The following is a 23,569-nucleotide window of genomic DNA, read 5'->3' on the forward strand; positions in this document are numbered from 1 at the left end:
ACTTCATCAGGAAGGATTCCCCCGCACCCCCAAGCAGACATTATGCCCCTGAGTTATTCACTCTCCTTGAATATTTTATTTTCCCTTTGTAGTACACAGCACAACAGTCACTCAGTAACATCTGTATTGCTGTGTGTTAAATGTCTGTCTCCCTTTCTAGACTTCAGACATTCTGACAGTGGGGTCATGTGGGCTTTGCTGACTGATCTCCTATTTCTTGCACCTAGAAGTACCTGGCATATAGGTGTTTAGAAAATATGTATTCAATGAAGGTTTGAGAAAAAAAAAAAGCCAGCCAACGGACCTCCTTCAAAGTACTTAAATAATAAAAGCTTAGAAATCAAGGAAGGGAACATTAGGTCATCAAAAGTTGACGTTCAGAACATCACTCTGTTCTCAACATGAAACTGAGAAGTTTTTCCCTAGCAGTAATGGTGATAAAAGAAGTAAGTGTATCATAGCAGATCTATGTGCCATTTTATAGCTTTCAAAACACTTTCATCACATGTGTGGTCTCATGACTGAAAGTCTCGGAAGAGCTCATACAGAACTCTTTGTGGTTCAACATGTTTTAAAGAGTTGTGACAGATATATAACCTATTTATCTTGTTTTCATAAATGACTTACAGACTGTCCGGGAATTTTTTCTTTTTTTTTCTTTTAAGTGCTCACTGCATAATATTCCCTCTACCAAATAGCTGGGGCAAAGTCCTGTTTTTTTTTTTTTTTTAAGCTTCAGAGCACTGAAATAAATACTGATTCCAAATAAAATCTTCAGATACTGTAGAATATAGTAGCTCTATTTTCTCAAAGAACAACGACAGGCAATCTGAGACCATCTGTTGAATGCCAAAGGGACTTCCCAGGCATTGTTGGTAAACTGAGCCACCCCTCTAAGGTTCCAAGGTAAAATTCTAAAACCTTTTCAGAAGTGTATTGCCTTCAGAATTCTGTGCAGGTGAAAGCAGGAGAGAAACATTTATTTAAATAATAAATCTGAATGCTCTTTGATGATGAAAATAAAATTGTATCTTTCTATGACTATATGAAAATTTATAAGCAAAAAGACCACAGGGTAGATCAGAATCTTGGCAAATGATACAGTAATAGAGAAACTGCAGCCCTTAAAAGTCTGTAACAGAGGAGAAGTTAAATAGAACTCATATGGATTCCTCTCACCCGCATTCTTTCTTAATAATCTGACAATTACACCATATTGTAACTTAACTAGCTTATATCTAACCCTATATGATTCTTGAATTCCAGAGTAGGATGGGTCAAAGCCAATAAAAGTTTTATTTCAAAGTCCTGAAATAAAGTGAGCAAAGCAAAGTACTTGTTTTTTAAAAAGATCCTGTTCCACCTTCCTAAGGAGTATGTTGGGAAATCTGGGTTTGCAATAACATAGTATCTTTATCTCCATCAAATTTTATGAATGTCAGAAGTATTTGATACACAGTATCTAATCTGATTCACATAATAATCTTGTGAAATAAGCAGGCCAGGAATTTTATAGATGAAGAACATGAGGTTCCAAGAGGTTAAGTTTCTCGACCCAGGATCATAACTTAGAAAAGGGAAACAGCAGGGTTCAAAGAGTTTCTGATCCCTAGACCATTGCTATTTCTAAAGAACCGCACCATTCCAGCCCGTCTCAAGCTGCTGTTCTTTCTTGATCCCTCACTGAAACAAGCAATCAGATAGCAACGTCCGTAACTTCAAGTACACGAAGAGGACACGGTATATAAAGAGGATAAAATATTTTCCTCAAAATAATGGCCATATCCCCACTATGCCCCCATGTGGTTTCAAGTCTTAGAAAACTTATGAAATTATGATTTGCTATTCTTGGTCTCTTAACAAGCTTAAATAGAGAGCACAATTTTGCCTACCAAAATAATAATAATAATAATAATAATAATAACAATAAACATGTTGTCTCCTCTCATAAAAGACCAGGGACCTTCCTGCCCAGCATTAGAATCACTATGTTGCTCCATAATATAGTGTAAAGTTAGGGCTGAAAAGTTGGGGGAAAAAAACCCAAAACTCCAAGTATAATCTTTCCAGTTTAGTAGGGTGAGGGTAATAGGATGAGGCCTCAAGATGAAAGAAATGCTGTTTACTACTGAATGTGGGTGAGGGTTGCTTTGTCTTTTTCTTTTTTCTTTTCTTTTCTTTCTTTTTTTTTTTTTTAATGAGTGACTCAGTTTTTTGAAGGGGGAGCAAAGTCCAATTCCTTATGTAAAAATACCTTAAGATAGTATCTGTGAATCCTAGAGTTTAACAGAAAAATTTTTAAAAAGTCCAATCAAGTTCTTCAACTTCCAAAATCTGTTTTCGTATCTATAATGTACACAGAGCTGTTACATTTGCAAAACATCAAGGTTAAAAGATAGAAAGGTCTATCAAATAACCTCCATAGAATTTAAGGGTCACAGCAGGACTGATCGACACAAGAGGCCTGGCTCTGATCTTTGGTAGCAAACACACTTTATAAAGTCAGCCTTGTTCTTTCAAGTCAGTGGTTTTCAACCTTGGATACATATTAGATTGAGGCCTTAAAAAAAATCACTGGTACCCCAATCCTGCTCCAAACCAATGAAATCTGAATCTCTTCAGAGTGGGGACTGGCTGATTCTAGGGGTCAGCTGGAGTTGAAAACCTCTAGTCTGAGGGCTTTGCTATCCAGCTTCAAAGACTCCAACATGATGTCATTTTCATATTTTCCTATGGAAGAAACAGTCACAGTACCAAGACTAACAGTCACAATGGTTAGAAATACCAGAATTTTACAAGCTGAATGAGTTTATTACTTGGATACAAGCAGACATTCTTAAGTGGGCTACAAATGCTACACTTAATAAATATTAACCATTAAAAAAAAACAAACAGAAAAAAATGTTTAAAGAAGAAAAAAACCCAGAAAAACTGCATGTAACCATGAATCTATAACTATGTAATACTCACTTAAATATGGCTTAAGTATTAAACTACATTTAAAAAGGTATCTTCTACTGAATAGTAGCCAATTTTGTAAAATATTTGACGTTTGGAATTTTCCCACAGATACAAGCAAGAAAAGACACATAAAGAAACCAGAAGTACAAGACATCCTATTACACAGGTATATGAAATCAGTTCAAAGGGGAGTTTCCACTGCTCAGAGGACAAAGGACTTCTCAGAAACATGACTGCAATCGTGTTGCTCATTTCTTACTCAACACAGTACTGCTCAAAAGGATGTTGCTATGTTCCCACCTTAACTGCCTAACGTGTTGTTCCTGTGATAGCTGGAGCCAACAAAGATAAGTTTGGCTTCTGGAAAAACCAAAGTGTCAGGCTTCTTTATTTTTAAACTTGCTCTAAAACGCTTCCCTATATCCGATTCTATGAATTTTGCAATAGCTGCCTATTAGTTCAAGCTGGAGAATGAGTAACTAAACCTGGTCTAAATTGTATGCTTAAGCAAATATAACAATAAAAACAAGTTCTATGCGATACTTAGCATTTTATAAAAAACTACTTGCATTCGAAGGAGGCTTGGCCTAAAAAACTCGAGACCAAAAAATGCAAGGAAATCTAAAATGCATGTAATATCCGAATTAACCCTAGCTGGCCTATCTGGGAAAATATTTAAGATTCCTGTTCTACGAACTTCCTGATTAAGACGAGATTAACAGCTGCTACAGTAAGGATAAGGAGATTTTAAAGGTTAGAGAAGAATTTCGACTTTATGTTTCTATTTCTAGCCAGGGAGTTGTAACCAAACATAACCAGGTGAGTGGTATAAACTTACATGGTTTATTGCAGACTGAACAGCCTTTACATAATGGTTTAGTTCCCGATCCATCATTGCAAATTCAACCATTGCCTTGTCCATGCTGTATTCACTACTCACTTCCGCTGGGGGAAAAAAAAGAAAGCAATTATTATTTTCCATTTAAAATGCCACAGCTGGAAAAAGCTGTAGCAACACAATTTATTAGTCAATGGTCTATCTGAGTGATTTCGTAAAGGTATTACATATTTTTTAAAATGTCTTCAACATATGCCTGCTTCATTCAAAATTCAAAGACACCCAGTAGAAAAAGGCTCAAAGGTAGAAAGGTTGACTCAAGACTAAGACATTGAAGGCTTAGCTGAACACTTATCTGTATGATCTTAAATCAACCACCACACTCTTCTCAGCCTCTGTTCCCTCATCCACTAAAGCAGCTCAGTTATATATCCGCACGCAAACCCCACAGGATTGTTAAAAATCAAATAAGGAAGATTTCCACTTCTAGTAATCGTAGGTTGTGTTATGTGGACCAATACCCCACTGAAGACAACTAAAACAACTGGAAAAAATGGGAAAAAAAGAAATCTTAAAAACAAAAGAGTCACAAGATAGTAAGAAATAATCAGGGCAAAATCTAAGGAAAACTGAAAAAGAGAAGCAGAGCACAGGACACCAAAGCCACACACCCTCCCCCAGTAAGCTGGGTCTCCACTCCTCAGAATAAAGATGAACTGGAAGTAATCCCACCCTGCTCCTCCAGGCCGCAGGGAAGTTGCCCTTGGCCACTGAACAGAACAGAGGGAAGAGGGAGAGAAAATAAACCTGTTTCTGAAAAACTGTGGTAACAAGCCAGCCCTCTCGGATTTGTCGGCTGGGTTCCCCTCACCTGAGTGGTCCTGGGAACCTAAGCTCTGATCTTGGTGGGAGGTGGTCTCACACTGAAAGTACCCACAGGTACTCCCCTCTGGAGAAGACACTTTCATTCAAGGCCTCAAATAACCCTACACATAACTGTTAAGGATAACAAGTGGACTACGGGGGAGAACATACAGCAAAAATAAAACAGATAAACAAAACCTTATAAACCCTAAAGAACACACGAAAACAAGCCATCAAGAGCAAGAATCAGCAGAAAGAGATCCACTAATGTTTCAGATAGTAGAATTACACATCACAGTATGAAACAGCTATGCTTGCTATGTTCAAAAAATTAAAAGACCGCCAGGGAACAGGAGACTATGAAAAGTAACTAGTGATTAGAAAAGTGAGACGATATTCTTAAAAGTGTTTTTAAACTGTTTTCTTTTTTTTTCAAGCTCTAAACAGAATATAATAGATCAGGAAAAGATAGAGAACACAGGATAATAAAAATTTTAACACTAAAAAAGCTGAAAGAAATGAAAATAAAGCTGACGTCCTTAAATCACATTTGGGAACGCACACCAAAGACTTCATTCAATTACCTTAGCTCAAACAAATGTCAGTATTTCTTGTCTACTCTGAAGAACAATACGACAGGTCATCTCAAAGCCATGAAATAATGTAAAATTCACTTACATTTGGCTTTTCAAAAATGATTTTCCTAAACTTTTAAATTATGCTTCAGCTGTATGATAGTCATTTTTATAAGCACATTCCATAAACTATCTCCTGGGTTACCCTGCTTCTGGTAGAATACCTCTTAGCTTGTAACATCTAGACTTCAGGGAATACACATATACCTCAATATAAGTTTTGTTTGTTTGTTTCTTTTTGAGGAGTGGGAAAAGGGCAGTGTTTAGATAAGAAAAAACTGTATTTACATTCCCAAAATTAAATACAACATTTTAAACAAAATGGTGTATGAAGAAAGTCTCAAGTCATGTTCCAAATAAAATTCTTAGACCATCAATTACAGGTTAATGTTCTGAAAATGTCCAAACATCAATGAAGGAGACAGGCTGCAGAGCTGTTGCTGGTACCGATGCGTACCTATTGCCATATATACGGCAACTGTTTGTTAAAAATCATATTAACTGCTTGATGATCAGGAAGAGAATTTTAAATAATTTATATCCTAATAATGGAAGGTTGTGACTTATATAGGCATTTTACTGTATACAGTTACATTTCAGTAAATCGGTTAGGGGTTTAGGGTTGACCTGTAATTTGCATTAATTTTTTCCCACTTAAAATAATGAAAAATAGACCCCTGGTTTCACACAAGCCTTATCTAGGTAAAGGAAATGATGGTGTTGGGTTTTTTCTTTTTTTATTTAGTGGAATCAGTATGTTTTATGGATATTGGATTCTGATACTGGGTAAAGTTGGTAACCTGAGCAAAGACTAATAGTATAAACTGCTTTTTCAAAAATCCAATAATTAGAGGCAACTTCAAACTAAATAGAAACCCACTAAAGGATGTATCAGGGGCAAAAGTCCTTGAAGAATAAGAAATAAAAGTTTGTCAGGAGTTTAAATCAGTGGGAATTGACATAATGTTGGCAACCCCCCTCTGGAATTACATGAGCTAATTTTTGAAAGCACTTAGAAATGTGCCTTCAACATTAAAAATGCTATGAGAAGGCCTGCAGAGTAAGCAGGATGATGGTTCTCTTCATCAGGGTCCCATGGATAACAGCAAGACCTGAACCAGATAGCCATTTCAAATACAAGGCCAAGGAGACTTTTCCCGCGGAGGAGAAAAAGTGAGCCATGGCTGGGCCAATATTTGATGGCAGGAAGCCCAAGGGAAGCATCTGCTGAGGCCAACGGTAGCTTACACTAAGGCTTACATTGAGGCTCCAGGGCCTGGGAATGTTGGGACAAGCTAAAGAACCAAAGTGGTGAGCAGTGCAGCCTGAGGCAACAGAGGGAAAACACTGGAAGAGAGCAGGAAGCGACTCCTGAAAAGAGCTGAGAATCACAGCACACCTGGAAGTGATGCTCAGTCAGACAGCTGCAGGCAGTTGTCTCTGCGTCTTGCTGGGGCAAAGGGCTCAGAGACCGGAGACGAAGAACCAGAAGAGACTCCCATAATGGTGTCTGGAAGAGAGGTCGCGAGAACCCACTACAGCTATTTCAAGATTCTTTTTGTGATTCTTTTCGCTCTTCTTGCTAACCCTCATTCCCCTTATTATTACAATAGCAATCTCTTTTTAAGGATGTTATTTGTGCTCATGTTTCAGAAACACCAGGCAAAGGAAGGCACAGGGAATGTGTCCTGTTCTAAAGAACTGAGGTGGGGAAAGAGCTTGAAAAAGGCAAACAGGCTAAATAAATCCCTGAAGAACTCAGGAGAAAAAAAGCGATAAACACACAAACAGGGAGTTGTTAGCTAAAAAGTGTCCAGGGTTGGGGGACAGGTGCAGAGGAACCGCCCAGCCAGAGGTTCCTTGCTCCTTTATTCACACAGGATACCTTCCCACTATCAAAATGCTCCCGCTCTTACAGGGAAAGCCTTTCTTTAAAAACCCACACCAACCAAATCCTACACATCCTTCAAGGGTTGAGCGCAAGCCCTACCTGCTTTTAAATTATACCAGCCTAGAAGGATCTCACTTAATTTATCTTAACAACTATATTTGAAACTTTGGCATTTTGAACCATAAACAATCTTGTCTTCTTATACGAACCTGTCTCATTTCTCCAAACAGATTTCAATCCATTTGAGGGCAAGAATGATGCCTTGGTGTTCTTGGGATCCAACAAAGAATTACAGCAACTCTTCCTTCAATAGTCTTACATGGCCATTATAAAATAAATTTGAAAAATAAACTTTCACCAGACTATAAACTGTCCTGCCTCTGATGTTCAACTGAAGTAAAATGTAAAGAAGACATGTAATATAAACTCATTTGCCTATTCTATTTTCATTGTGATTTTTCCATAGGAAAAAGGTTAGCAACAGCACAGGGCGGTTACAAAAATGATGTTAAAATTCACAGAATGACAATCTCAGAGAGGAAAATATTACTGTACCACACCTCTGCAAGCTTGGAAAATAATCTCAATGACAAAAAATATATATAATAATAATAGCTGTAGCTAACAATTAGTAAGCACTTATTATGAGCCAAGACTATACTCAGTGCACCATATTTACATTAAACTTCACAGCCACATTAATAGATAGGTAGTTTTATTTCCACTACACGTATGAGAAAGCTGAAGCACTAAGCAGTTGCAATAATTTGCTCAAAAACACAAAGGTAGGGAGTAGCCAAGCTAAGCCTCCAACTCCGGCCCTCTGGCTGCAAGGTTTGTACAACGGCCCGCCTGTGCTAAAAGGTGCTTGAGTACGAGAAAAACAAGCACCTCCAACTCCTCCAAGAATATGGAGGGAACAAACCCCTGGGGTGGGAGGAAGTCACGGCTCTGGGCTTCATCTCAGATCCAGGTCGTCTGTTCCAAGCAGGACCCTGGCCAACACCACTCAACTGCTCCCTCAGAAAAGCTTTTCCAAATTCCTTAGTAGAGGAGACTGATAACTAAAAGAAAATAATTTTTCCCTTTTAGAAGATTACTAAGTTTTAATGCTGATGAAGAGTGACCCTTCCCATCATCACAGCTAATTGGAGAGGCTATAAAAGCAACCAAGTCACCCACTGAACGTCAGGAGAATAAGTCAGCTCGAGCAGTTGAGAAGTCAACGTGTGCGCGGTCAAGAGCACCGGCAGCCAGAGTGGGCAGCTGCAGCCACGCAAGGGCAGCAGTACAGGACTGCTCCAGGGCAAGGCAAGAGCCCTGGAAGGCTTCACATCGCAGCAGAGGCCTCCACGTGGAGCCCAGTGTCAAAACCATTTCTGTTATCCACGCCCTTGACTGCCCTCCCCTGGCCAAGTAGGGTCTGGGGAATCCAGGAAAATTCTCATTTCTTCCATGTGCCATCCGATGAGCATTAATTTATTAAAATCAACCCTTGCTTGTGTTAATCAAATGAACCTAAGTGATGCACTTGAACGTTCATTTACAAGCCAATAAATATGTGGGGAAGTCTCTGGGAGGAGCTCGTGTAATATGTCTGGCATAGTAATTAAGAAACTTTCAAGACGTTTGTCCAATAACTTGCTGAAATACGTCCCCCTACCCCTGCCCCAGCAAATTAAGTCCAGAGGGCACAGATAATCTTTGACTTATATTATAAAATTATTAACTTTCTGTAAGTATGCCAGTAATGTGGCTGCCCCCTGCAAATCTGCCTTGTCTGTACCTAGTGATCCTGTTCAGAACCATCCCACACACTATATGGGCTGCTGTTGGTACCCAAAGAACTTATAAAGTGTTATGTAGACCAGAAGGGGCCGTAGAATTAAACCCAGTCTTTAAAGATGGGTTCTGTTCTATTTTGGTTTTCCATGTTCAATGGCAAGCCCTCTAGAAAAATAAAGCATGATAATCACTGAAGGAGGACTTCTTTTTAGACTGAAGTGCTCTGATATTTATACTAAGCATCTGAATGGATGCAGCTGGCCTGCATATGATTCTCCTAAAGTCAAACAGACCTATAATTATGCAATCTAGGCAGTCATGCTAATCATTAGACTCGTCACCTGTTACTCAATACCAACACGCACTTACGGTGATATTAAAAGTATTACTATTCTCTTTTTGAAGTGTTGAATAAGGCATTATAGTTACATGATCAGAAGAACATTAAGCAGAAATGGGTGATTTAGTGCTGCGATCAAATTCAACTTAAAACAAAATTCATGAGACTTCAGTGAGAGAAATATGAGGGCTGAGGCAGGAACAAGTTTAAAAGCAAAATAACTGTTTACATGGAAACTAACAATCAATGCGGGTTGTTGTGAATGTGAAAGATGGGTGAAACGAGGGAAGAGAGACAGGCCTGAGAAAGAAAAGGGAGGGAGGAGACTAAGTAGCTATTTTTACAGATGTAGGTAGGCTCAGGAGGTCCCCTGTGGCTAAGCAAGTAGGTAATAAGCCTGTAATAGCAAAATAATCCTTACATAGCACAGCACAGACTCATGAGTTTATCCAGGGTGAGTTCCAAGATTGTCTACGGTCAATTTCCAACTCATTTGCTCAAATTAATGCCATTTTCTAGGCTACCGGTTAAAAAAAAAAAAAATGAAGATAAAGAAGATTCTTTATCGAGGCTTCCTCCATGCGCCCCCACCAGGTAGTACAGTCAACAGACCAATCAAGTTTTTGTTCCACACCAACAATCAGCTCTGCAAGAATGGAAGGTAAATGATGCAGTGAAGAGATGCAGCTTCTTGACCAACTGTTCTAAATGAGGCCTCTTCCAAGCCACAGCTGTCCTAAGCAGCAGCCTAAGGTATAAAAGACAGAAATAAACTCTCCTCCCCAAGGCCCAGCCCTAAGGTTCAGGAAGCACAGCTGAAACAGGTCCAGGAGGACACAGGACCCAGAGCCAAACACATTCCCTCATCATCCCTCAAGTCTTCAGCAGACCTGTCTTCTGTGAAACAGACAGGAAAACAGAAACACCTTCTTCCCTCCTCCTTCTCCTTTCCTGTTCATCACAGGCCCATCTCTCAACACTACCAGATGTCTTTCCTTTGCTCTGCTGTTGCCTGTGATTTTAGCCACAAGGTCCTCTTCCAGAATCCTCCTTGACCTTTTATTGTGGACCAAATGCTTCATGCCTTCTAGGTTCGTAAGACTTTTTTACCTTTACAACTAGGACACATGTATGGGTGTGTGTGGCAGGGAGACACATCCTCAAGACAAATTTCACCTACTTATCCCTTCCAACTTTCTGTCCCCGAGTCAACTGCAGTTTTGCCCACGGCCAAGTTGTTTCCTGAAATTTTGTCCTAAACAAATAAAAATGGCAGAATCAGGTGTTTTTTATTTTACAAAGTCATGTACAGGCATGTCTGAACAGGAATAATACCAATTATGTATAGTTGATTAAATTTAACTCCATGTATTTCATTAGTAAAATACCAAACCTTTAAGACAAAGCAGACATTTAGTGCTCTTAAGGGGTTGCTGACTCCAGTTCAACATGAATCATACACTCAGAAGGATCTGGTAAGTTTTCAGTGCATGACTCTGTTTTGGGTAGGTGGAAGGAAGGGAAGAGGGCAGGGAATCACCTGATTGTATTTTAACTTTTCTAGAACAGATCTCATCGATAGTGGGGAGATTTTACTTTCTGAAACAGAGAATAAGTACTTCCTAAACTCTTTAAATTAAAACTTGATTCTTCTATATTTTGTAAATACATGAAATTTCTCCTTTTTGGATAAACTGAAATAAATGACAGTATAAACCATACTGCCTTTCCCTACCTCTACAAAAAACGAACAAACAAAACAAAAAAACCCTCCCTCTTTTAAAATATGGCTCCAACTATCTCTAGCCACGTATATTACACACACACCTACTTCTATGAGTTGATGAGTGTGTATATTCTTCCTGGCAGCCTTGTATTAAGCAATCATTATATAGTCATCAGGAGTCAAATTTAATGACTTACTCACTGCTTGAGCAATATTTAATAGAAACTTGGTTACTTCTCACTACACTGTGCTTTAGTCATCATTTTTCCTCCACGCAGGTACTAGTGTGGTAAAATTAAAACTGAATCCACATTACATAACTGCCTCCCACCAGAAATAACTGTGAAGAATGTAAGTTTATGACACAAACTAGTAAGTAACTGGTTCTTCTGTAAACACAATGAATATGGGGGAAATCTTTATGCAATATTGACCTTTATAATCATTTTTACCCACCTATACAATTTTCTTATAATAATAGAGAAGAAGGAAATTGTATAATATAGTAACTCAAAAAGCCAACTCTGGAGTCAGTTTACATTCAAATCTAGGCTATTTTACTTTAGAGCTGTGTAGCCTTTAGCAGGTAACTTTCAGTCTCAGTTTCCTCTTCTGGATAATGGGTACAATGACAGTATCTAACTTATAAAGCTGATATGTGGACTAAATGAGAAAATGTAGGTAAAATGATCAGCACAGGGCCTGGCCTACAGTACGCATTAACAAAATATTATCTGTCATTATAACTATTACAGAATGGGTAACAACTCTGCTAATATAATTAGTCTAAATGCTGAAGATCAACTCTTTAAATTCTCATATGTTTTTTACTAAGTTGAGACCAAAGTATTAAGTAGAACTCACAAGACTGCAATGCTCTATGAGAAGCTTTGTAAACACACCCCAACACACCCCAACACACACACACACACACACACACACACACACACACACTGTCAGGAAAGCCATTACCTAGCAAATGCTTATTGGGCACTTACTACATGCCAGGCAGAGGGGAAATGCTTTGAAGCAAGAAGGAGCAGCTAACGCTGCCCAAGGAAGGGAGGAAAGGTTTAACAGGTGAGGGGATGAACGCAAACTGTCTTGAAGGGGAAATGTGTGCCAGATATTCACCAACTTGGGTAGAGGCCAAACAAATGCCCCCAGTCCTCTCCACCGAGGCTGACAGAGTTCAAACGGTCAAGCAAAAACACTGGGAATGAACAGAGAAGGAAGGCTAAATCTTCACTAAACACCAACTACATGCCAGGCACTTTGAACATACTACTCATCCTAGCCTTCATTACAACAATGTGAATTAGGTATTATTAACATCCTTTCAAGATAAGAAAACCAATGTTCACTGAGGCTAAATCATTTGCCCCAGGTCCCAGAGTTAATAAATGGTAGAGTTAGGAACTGACCTCAGGTCTGACTTAAAGCACGGAAGGCATGGGCTATAGTATCTGAATTACTACATGGAAATAAATACTTCATTCAAACGTCACGGAATAATGAATAATCAGTTTTCTAGCTAAAGAAATTCTTCTAAACATTACCTTCTTTTAAGAGTGAGAGATGTGAAAAGGAATATATGTATGTATATATGTATGACTGAAACATGATGCTGTATATCAGAAATTGACACAACATTGTAAACTGACTATACCTCAATCAAAAAAAAAAAAAAGTGAAAGTGAAAGAGACTCACTGATTGACTTAAATAGTTCTACCCCAAAGCATTGGAGACCATCTTTCATTAGATAGATAGATATTTCCTTAGAATGTATAGTTCATATTCTATAAATCATCATTGTAAAGGTAAAACTCAAAATACTGCTTTAAGTAAATTCTAAGAGAATTAAATTTATAACATCATAGAACTCAATCTCTGGATACAATCTAGTCTCTACCAGCCATCAAAAACACTACAAGTCCCAGGCTATGGGCATCTGTCATTTTAAAACATACCCACAGACCTCTTTTGGCTACCTATTATAAGGCCTTTGAATCTTCAAGGTCACGTCTATCTTTTACATGATTTAAATCCTTTTGCTCCACCCTTCCCGTCGTTTGTTCCTATCCAACCCCTGGTAGGCTGGAAAGAAACAGTGACTTCAAGGCAGCAAGCAATATTCACAGCAGCATCCCAGCCAACAAAATTTCAATGACTGCCATTTCTCTCCGGTTTTCAAGTCCTTGGCTGTGCCCAAGTTTTAGCCACAGTGAGAGGCCTGAAGGCCCAGGAGGCTTAAGGAACAAAGCCTGGCTTTCAGCTCCAGTGAAACATCAAAGCTCTGGTGTGAATTTATGGCAGTAATGACAAAAGGAAGGGAGGTTTAAACCTCACGTGAACATTGAAAAGATTAAGCAAGAATGCAGGCACATGATGTCTTAAACACAGTAGACCCTAAATAAATGGATGCTATTTTACTGCAAACTACATGTACTTTGCAATGTTCCCCAAATCAAACCTTCAATTTCACTTAAGCTAGTCTCTACTGAATTATGGGGGAATCAAACCATCTCACTCCCTTTTTCAAATAATAAAGCATATGGATAAGAAATTAATTGAGCATATGGTTGAAAAATTCAAACAGTACAATAATGTGGTGTCTCCAATCCCCACATTCCTTCCCCAGAGATAACCATTGTTATGAGGTTCTTAGGAATGCCATCCCATGGAAATCCTCTGTGTATGAGGCATCCTCTCTTAAAAAGGTCTAGAGAAATTAAGATACTTGTAGAAGTAGAGAAATAAGGAATTAAAAATGACCCTACTTGGAGAAAAACAACTCTCAGAATGCATGAAACTGAAAATCATACCAATATTCTCTCATGCCCTAGTCTTCAGTGAAGATGTGAAGAGAAAGAATCAGCAGTGGCTGCTTCAGTTTAGGGTCAAAATATCCATTCTAACATAACACAAAGGCAAACGAAAACATCTGGGAAAACAACATGAGTATATTAAATACAAGAAAAGAGTGATGCTGAACAAAGAATACAAACGAGTGTTAGTGGGGAACTTCCATTCACTCACTGGACACACACCTACCAAACACAGTGCATGTGCCTGGCGCTGTGTTGAGTGCCCTGGAGAGAGCAACGAACAAGGTAAACACTGTGCCGTCTCACAAAGAACTCTCACAGACTTCCACTCTACACAAAAATTTCTAAAAAGCCCCAATAAGACTATCTGGCCTTTGTCTGGCTCTCACTATTATGGGAAAGTGCTTAACAGCTCTAATTATTAGGGTTGTTCCAAAGAGGGAGCTGACTCAGCACCTTCCTAGAACAATTCTAGGCAATGACAACAATAAATGTGAACTGCTCTTTCACACACATTAACTTACTTGCATCTCATAACCTCCATATAAGGTGATTTTATTCTCTGTTTTATGTGGTTGAGGAAACTGAGGGTCAGAGAGGTTAAGTGATGCCACTGAAGTCACGCCTCAATATCAGAAGTAGAACTTGAACCCTGGTCCTCAACTCCAGAGCTCAGAGGAGCTACCTGCTGGGCCACAGAGTCAGCTCTTCCAGATCACAGTCCCACAGAGATCTGAAGGACTACTGAAGGTTACTGCTAAACATCTCCTACACTGCGAGTCTTTGCTTCTCCAGGATAAACAATGATTGTCAAGTTCCTTCAAGTTCCTGCCTCCATTTAAACATGCTTCATTTACCAGTGTCCCTTTCAACAGGTGGACTCCAGAATAAAAAACAATAATAACAGCCATGGGTTAACCAATTAGGACTATGATAATCCTATTAGTACATGTGTACTACTGTAATCATGGGTTGACCTTGTCGATTAAAATAAAAAAATCAACAGCAACTGTTATTAAGCCAGATCTCTCCCTTCCTATATTAGTACCACTGAATTTTTCAACCTAAGATCCAAAACTTAAGATTGTCAGATTTCATGTCTGAAACCTGGCATTCCATTTCATTCAGGAGGCAGAGGTCTTTCTGAATTTCAAAATGTCATCTAAATATCAGGTAGCCTCCCCTATTTTCTGTGATCCATAAATTTGACATCCTTACCTCTATTAGTTTTCTTTCAAGAAGTTAAATAAAATAATAGCTAACATTTATTGAGCATTTACTATGTGTCCGACACTACGCTAAGCAATTTACAAGTTTCATTTCATTCAGTTCTTACAGTAACTGTGAAAAAGACACCATCATTCCTCTTTTGACGGAAGAAAAAAAAATGATCTCAGAGAGGTTTAAGTACCTTGAACCACCATCATACAGATAACAAGCTGTAGAGAGAAGATTCAATTCAGGGTCTGTTAAATAACAGTCCATGCTTCTAACATCTCAATAATCATTACCCTTTGGGCATAACCCATTTTCACGTCAGAAGACTTTGCAAATACCTTCCTAAGATCTACGCATATTAGATTAGAAAGCATCCCTCTTACACAAGAGCAGTCACTCTAGTCAAAAAGAGGGGGGGGTGTCAAGGAGAAACTAGAATGATCAAGAACAAAAGCATCAAATAAGTTCATAAAAGAAGGTGGCTACTCAAAAAAAAAGTTTATAAATAGCAACACCTTAGGCCAGCATATCACCATATTCATTTCAAATAAATTTAAACCAGGAAAATGATTACAAATGAGGTCAGCCTACTTTAAAATAGAAAGTTAATTAAGGAACACTTTAATTAAACAGAAATGAAGTCCTCGCTAACTATAAATGTAAGGTCAAGGAGATATAAGAAGTTTATTAGATCATAAGACCTACGGTGACAGGGTCTGTGATCTCTGCTGTTTACCGAACTCTCAAGCATTGGTCTAAATGAGAAGTGTTTTGTTTTAAGAAACATCTCTTTAAGGAAAGAATGGAAGAGCCACAACCACAAAAGGAGGGAACAACTGTATTTCATATTCCTTTCTGTTGGAGGATAATTTCTATGCTAATTATTTTTGGAAATTAAAATATATTTATTTTATGAAAACGATGGCAAATCAATCCGTTAAAACTTAAATCACTGACAGCTCCAGAAAATAAGTCTATCATAATACACTCTAAGTGTTACAATATCTGTCCCATTGAATCAGCATTTTTCCTTGTGTTTGGACCTCCACATAGGGCAAGATCCTTAAAAAGATGTCTTAGAGATTTTACAAGGCAATTCTTAATTTTCTCATTACCTGTCTCATCTTTCCTAAGATGTTTTATTTTCATTTAACTGACTTAAATCAGTAGTAACTCCCAATACTATTTCTGTCTTGCCTTCTTTAAAGGCCTCTTGATGAAAGAAATAATCATCCACAAACCCTTAATTCTATTAGAAATGTCTCAGAGAACTCTTTGATGGATGAAGTAAACTATTTCTGTAATGGGAATTATCACCCACTAATGTATCTGTTTCTGGAGGACAATTACAATGAACTGCTAAGTAAGAAATAAAGAACTATTAATATTAAATGAGTAACTAGCTGGTTCTGTACTATCGCAGCAGTGTTTATAAAATGGGAGGGTCCAATCAATCACATCCCACATACAGGCACCCAGTCTCCACATCCAAATAGAAATAAACCACTTACACCCTGAAGTCATCTCGACTTCTCCCTCTTTGCATCCTCCACATTTAACTAGTTACCAACGTCTATCAATTCTGCCTGCTCAAGTCAACTGTTATTTCCGTTCCAACTACAGCTGCCTTCAATCTTTGTTTCTATCTCATATTATTGGTTTGCTTCCTTAATGATTTTCTTTTCCAATCTCTTTTCCCCTCTAATCCTTCTTCCATGTTGCTACCAATTCTCTCCCTCAAGTACAAGTGATGTTACTCTTGTCTATCAAAAGCCTCCCACAGCACTTCCACTTCTGGCCAAGACGGAGTAACAGCAACCGAATTTATTCTCCTGTCTAAAACAACAAAAAATTCAAAATAAAAATAAATGACAAGTGGTTTGCAAGACAACAGACATCAAACAAGGAAGAAGGAAGGTGAGTGATTGGAAACATATGAGGTGAGACCTATAATTGCCCCACCTTACTATCTTGAGGGCGTTTCCAGGCTGCAGGGCACACAATAGCAATCAAAATTTCAGTAGACATTTTGTAGAAATTGACAAACTGATTCTAAAATTCATACAGAAATGCAAAAGACCTAGAATAGCCAAAAGAACCTTGAAAATGAAAAGTTGAGGGACTAATACTCAATTTTCAAGACTTATTGTAAAGCTTTAGTAATCCAGATAGTATGGTAATGGGATAAAGACAGACAGACCAATAAAACAAAATAGAGAGTGCAGAAGTACAAACATAAAACACATATGGACAACTGATTTGAAAATAAGCAAAGGCAATTCAGTGGGAAAAGGACAGTCTTCTCAAAAAATGATGCTGGGACAATTGGCTATCATATGCACAAAACAAAAGAAACAAAAAACAAAAACTTTGATTTATACCTCATACCTTGCACCATATACAAAAATTTAGTCAGAATGGATCACAGACTTAAATGCAAAACCTAAAGCTATAAAGCTTCTAGAAAACACTATAAAGAAAATCCCTGGGAGCTTGGCTTAGGCAAAGATTTCTTAGATACAACACAAAACCCACAATCCATACGAGAGCAAACTGATAAACTGGATGTCATCAAAATTTAAAACTTCCGCTCTTCAAAATAATCTGTTAAGAGCGCAGATTGGGAGAAGACACTCACAAAGCATGTATCTCATAAAGAACTGTATTCAGAATACAAAAAGAACTCTCAAACCTCAAGTGAAAACAAGAGTCCAATAACAAATGGAAACAAGGTCTGAATAGACCCTTCGCCAGAGTGGAATGCCAAATGAACACACGAAGATACTCAACAGTACTGGTCTTCAGGGAATGCAACTTAAAACACTATCAGACACCACTGCACATCTAAAAGAATGGCTAAAGCTAAGAACAGTGCCCACAGCAAGTGCTGGTGAGGATATGGAGTGACTACGAACAGTATTCCCTTAATAAACTCCGCCCACAGATTCCTAATTCTCAGATAACTACATTACTAAAAAAAAAAAAAAAAAAGTACAGTTAACCATATAATTGAAACCACATTTAACATAATTGAATCTTATCTTAATGACTCAGAAGGGACTTCATAATATTATAATGCTTCAGTGTCATCATTATGGTTTTGCTAGTAAAGTATGAAAACATGAGTCAACAGAAAGTTTTTATGTAACAGACACCAAAGAAACCAGCTTTTAGTCTGTAATTACCTCAACAGAGTGATTGCTTTTTATTATAATTTGTTTTCTTGAACTCCTTATTCTCAAAGTATGGTTGCTGGACCAGCAGCATCAGCACTGCCAGGGAACTTGTTAGAAAGGCAGACTCTCAGGCCCTACACCAGGCAACTGAATCTGAAACTCAGAGAATGGGACCAGTAATCTGTATTTTAACAAGTCCTCCAGGTAATTCTGAAGCCTGGTAAAATTTAAGATGTACTATTCTCATGTATGTTTTAAAGTTAAAATCACTAATTGTCTTTTCCTCTGAGATTCTTTCTGAATTCAAAGAATTCTAAGACAAAAAGGAACTGTTACTTCAAATCCATGTTTTCAACAAACCTAGAATCCAACCAGCTGTTCTCCTATTTTTATATTCCTGAATTATTTTAGGCTTTTTATCAAGCTAGAAAACCGGAACTGAATGTAAGATCCCATAAATAATGCATTCTACAAAAGCCTTTGTTTTTAAACAAACTTTTGTACTTAAATATCCCAGTCATTTACTCACATCTATTTTTGTAACTGCACCCAACATTCCTTCCAAATGTACTAGATTAGCTTCTAATTTCGGCACAAATTGTCATCTCCTAGTGAACATCTGCACAACTTTCAATTAGCTTCATCTAAATGGAATGGTTTTGAAAAATAATTCATTATGATTTTTTAATTGTTTCATAAAGATAGTTAAGATTAGAAACAGAATGAAAATGGAGATGGTATTGAACTGAATCAGGACAACTGGGGCTGTTGATAATTTGCTCAGAGACTTTGAGTTAATAATTTCATCTGTCTGGGTCTCAGTTCCCTCACTGTAAGAGAGAGTTGGAGCAGATGACCTGTAAAGTCCATTTCAGGTCTAAGAGTATATAAACCTGTGATCTTACTCTTACGCTCTACATACTGTACTTTTACATTAATGTGACATTGTCAAATTATTTTAAGTATTGAATCTATTTTTAGCAGTTTAAAAATTATTTTAGGATATATGCCTCTTCTTAGGATTCAAGAACAGCACTATAACACTGCTTCCTAGAAAGTTGAAGTTAGTAAAATATGAACACATGCAAACTCTTAGTTGCTGAAGCACCAAAATGGCAGTGTGACTTTAACAGTCTCTCTTTCTTCAAATGAGTTAATTTATCCCTGAAACTATGGGGATGCATTGCATGAACCCCCCAAAGCAGAGATTTCACAATGTCATTAGCAAGATGATCTCTGAAGGCAGAATGCCCAGGTCTGAATTCTGGATCTGCCACTTTAGAATTATTTGTCATCTTGGGCAAGTTATTTAAACTTTCTAATCTTTAAATTTATCAAGCTTCTGTTAAGAGGATAATGATAGCATTTTCATCATACAAATTAAATGAGCTAATCTACAAAGAGCACTTAGCACAGAGCCTAGAATAAAATGAACACTCAATAAACGTTGGGTATTTTTATTAATATAACTTGCAAAGTTGGCTCTTTGATCAGAGGTATCAGAAAAGATCTGCAGCTCAACTGAGTGAACACACAGGATACAGCTGCCCTGTGCAATGCATCTCACCCTTCACAATAGGGACAGAGCTTCTCAAACTTCAGGATGTATCAGGCCTACTTGGGATGCTTTTTTAAAAAAAAAATGCAGATTCGTGGGCTCTGCTTCCAGAAGCTCCAATTCTGCAATTTTAAATATGTTATTTTGAAGACAGGCTGTTGAGGACTGCAGCTTGAGAAACATTTCTGTAGGGGTTTCAAAGAGAAAGAATCTCTCCCTTCAAGTACTTACCATCACCAAGCATTTTTTCCATTTCAGAACTCACTGCAGCTGCCGTAGTGTTGCTTCTGTTGGCCGTGTACCACATACACCTAATACAGTCCTTCCATGTAGATTCCTTCCATTTGCCATCACTTTAAGTTCCAATATCTATGTCTTGATTCAGTGATATAACTTAACCCTTTATCTTGTATTTGGGAGCTGCCTAATCCTCTAAACCCCAAGACCTCCAAATACGTGACTACTGAAGGCTTCTGATATGTGAGCTCTTCCTGACCTCTCAACACAGAAGATTCATTAACCCTGACTGCTGACCTACAAACCTGACCATGGCCTGAATCCTGGTCTCAGAATACCACTTCCAACACTGCTGCCAGCAAGTATGTCTTCAGGATAGTGTGCATTTTCAGAGATTGCAATACGTCAAAACGTATAGAAATTTAATTCACAGAACTTTAACGTATACAAAACAACTTAAACAACAAGAAAGCAACAATCAGGGATCAGGAGGGCTATGACAAAGGAATTTAACTGTATTACAAACGTTTGACATAAGCTCACCGAATGAAAGGGGGGGTGGGGAGAGCTGACCTAAATAACCTTGAATGGTGTTTTGACTGAAAGCTGTTAATACTAAAGACAAAAAGAACTGTACATAAACACTGTATGTTCGCTAATAAAGCTGTCCATCATGGAGGTATGGGTTTATCATTCTGAAACTGTTTTACGTTCATACTGGGGCAAACCAATAAGTAAACGGACGGTGGATAGTGGGAGAGGATTTCCTAATGTTGGATAAGGAAGTTACAGATAAGCAAGGGAAGAAGACTACAATGGTGGCACTAGGTTAGAGCTGAAGATATCAGTCTGAACACATGGTTACCTTAATACAGATGCAGATGGACATATACAGAAACAATGACAGTTATGTGTATACATGTGTTCGTATACATACATATACTTCCTGGCTCTGACCGCTGAAAGGGCCTAGAAGCAGTGACACTCTGGTAGCAACAAACCAACTCAGAGCCCAGATCTTAGTTTCTATATACTATTTTCCAATAAAAGGAACCAGAAACCCTTGGAGAAATAGCTGATTTGGGGGGCTGGGACAGGGAAAATACAATTCTTTACAAAAGAATTTAAAATAATTCAGGTAGATATTTGTCCCACTAGGAGGTAGAGCTTAATTCTCCCTACTTAAGTGTGGCCAGAGTAGTGAGTTGCTTCCATAAAACAGTATGTAGAAGGAGGGAAAAAAAAGACAGGTACTTTTACAGTAAAGAAACCTGACATAAATATACCACATCTTCTTTATCCAGTCACCTGTTGATGGACATTTAGGCTGTTTCCATGTCTTGGCTATTGTAAATAGTGCTGCTATGAACATTGGGGTGCAGGTGTCATTTTGAAGTAGGATTCCTTCTGGATATATGCCCAGGAGCGGGATTCCTGGGTCATATGGTAAGTCTATTCCTAGTCTTTTGAGGAATCTGCATACTGTTTTCCACAGTGGCTGCACCAAACTGCATTCCCACCAGCAGTGTAGGAGGGTTCCCTTTTCTCCACAGCCTCTCCAGCATTTGTCATTTCTGGATTTTTGAATGATGGCCATTCTGACTGTTGTGAGGTGAGACCTCATTATAGTTTTGATTTGCATTTCTCTGATAATTAGTGATATTGAGCATTTTTTCATGTGTCTATTGATCATTTGTATGTCTTCCTTGGAGAATTACTATTCAGCCATAAAAACCAACAACATAATGCCATTTGCAGCAACATGGATACTCCTGGAGAATGTCATTCTAAGTGAAGTAAGCCAGAAAGAGAAAAAAAAATACCATATGAGATCACTCATATGTGGAATCTAAAAAAAAAACAAAAACAAACAAACAAAACAAACAAAACATAAATACAAAACAGAAACAGACTCATAGACATAGAACACAAACTTGTGGTTGCCAAGGGGGCGGGGGGTGGGAAGGAATAGACTGGGATTTCAAAATGTAGAACAGATAAACAAGATTATACTGTATAGCACAGGGAAATATATACAAGATCTTATGGTAGCTCACAGAGAAAAAAATGTGACAATGAATATATATATCTTCATGTATAATTGAAAAATTGGGCTCTACACTGGAATTTGACACAACATTGTAAAGTTATTATAAATCAATAAAAATGTTAAAAAAAAAAAAGAAAGAAAGAAAACTGACATACACTGCTGGGGCCAGGTGACAAAGGTCAACATCACCAGTAAATCATGTTAAAAAACAAAACAGTGGATCATGTTGATGACATGTACCCCCCGATATGATGTGATGAGGAGGACACTCAACTTCGATGGTTCTCCTGCCTAAAACCCCAATCTCATCATGACAAACCCAAATTGAGGGACATTCTATGGAATATCTTACCAGTATTTCCCAAAGTTGTCAGAGTTATAAAAAAAAGAAAAAGAAAAGAAAGAAAGAAAGAAAGAAAAGAAGAAAGAACGAAAGAAGAAGAAAGAAGAAAGAAAGAAAGAAAGAGAAGAAAGAAAGAGAGAGAGAGAAAGAAAAGAGAAGAAAGAAAGAGAAGAAAGAAGGAAGAAGGAAAGAAAGACAGACCCAAGAAGAAGCAAGGAGAGATTGATACTTAAATTGTGACTTCCATTGTTAGGTAATTATGTAATTAAGGAAGGAAGGAAGAAAGGAAGGAAGGAAGGAAGCAAAAGAAAAAGAGACTAAGAGGCGAAATTCAATGTGGTATCTGGGACTGGATCCTGGACAATGTCTTGAAAAAGGACATTAGCGAAATCCGAATAGTTTGGAGTTTACTATTTGGTTTAGACAACAGCAATGTACAAATGTTACTTCTTAGTTTTGACAAATGTACCGGGGTAATGTACGATCTTAACAACTAGGGGGACTGGGTTTTAGGAGAACTCTCTGCACTACCTGCAACTTGTTGTTAACCTAATATTTTTCCAAAATAAAAAGTTTATTTAAAAAGAGAGAGGGCATAAACACAAAATGAGGTAAAAGAGACTGCAAAAAGAGGTGAAGCTATGCTTAGAAAAGTTTATGTGATTAAAAAAGTATTTTTTTTTTTTTGCTTTTTTGTTTTTTTGTGGGGGGAGGAGGTAGTTAGATCTAATTATTTATTTTTAGAGGAGGTACTGGGGATTGAACCCAGGACCTTGTGCATGCTAGGCATGTGCTCTACCACTTGAGCTGTACCCTCCCCAAAAAAGTAATTCTTAACTGTTGTTATTTGGCATAAAGAATTTTATTTGCAGGTAACGAGGGCATTAGTCAGGTAATATTATTAAAGCAAGGGCCTCAGTATTCAGAATACCAATGAAGCGGGCACACACAGACACACACACACACACACAGCTGAAATCTTTTCTCAACACCATCTTCAAAATGAAAAGATTAAATAAACTCAGGCTGCAGTGTTTGGGCAAATAAACGGAAGCAGGAATCAAGAAGCACATCTATTAACTAGTTCAACCGTCTCAGACAAGCTATTTCATCTCTCT

The 23,569-nt window shown here is 37.9% G+C and overlaps 1 protein-coding gene across 3 annotated transcripts in view; it reads right to left on the bottom strand.

Annotated features, from left to right (window-relative positions):
- NSMCE2 (NSE2 (MMS21) homolog, SMC5-SMC6 complex SUMO ligase) overlaps positions 1 to 23,569 on the bottom strand; it is a 208,541-nt gene that overhangs the window by 159,184 nt on the left and 25,788 nt on the right. For all 3 annotated transcript variants that reach the window (XM_032467922.1, XM_014555064.2, XM_006179719.3), the window contains exon 3: positions 3,800 to 3,906. In XM_032467922.1, the coding sequence (XP_032323813.1) occupies positions 3,800 to 3,906 (107 nt within the window). The remainder of the gene's footprint in view (positions 1 to 3,799; positions 3,907 to 23,569) is intronic.

This window comes from Camelus ferus, chromosome 25 (assembly GCF_009834535.1).
Source record: "Camelus ferus isolate YT-003-E chromosome 25, BCGSAC_Cfer_1.0, whole genome shotgun sequence".
In the NCBI taxonomy this organism is placed as follows: domain Eukaryota; kingdom Metazoa; phylum Chordata; class Mammalia; order Artiodactyla; family Camelidae; genus Camelus; species Camelus ferus.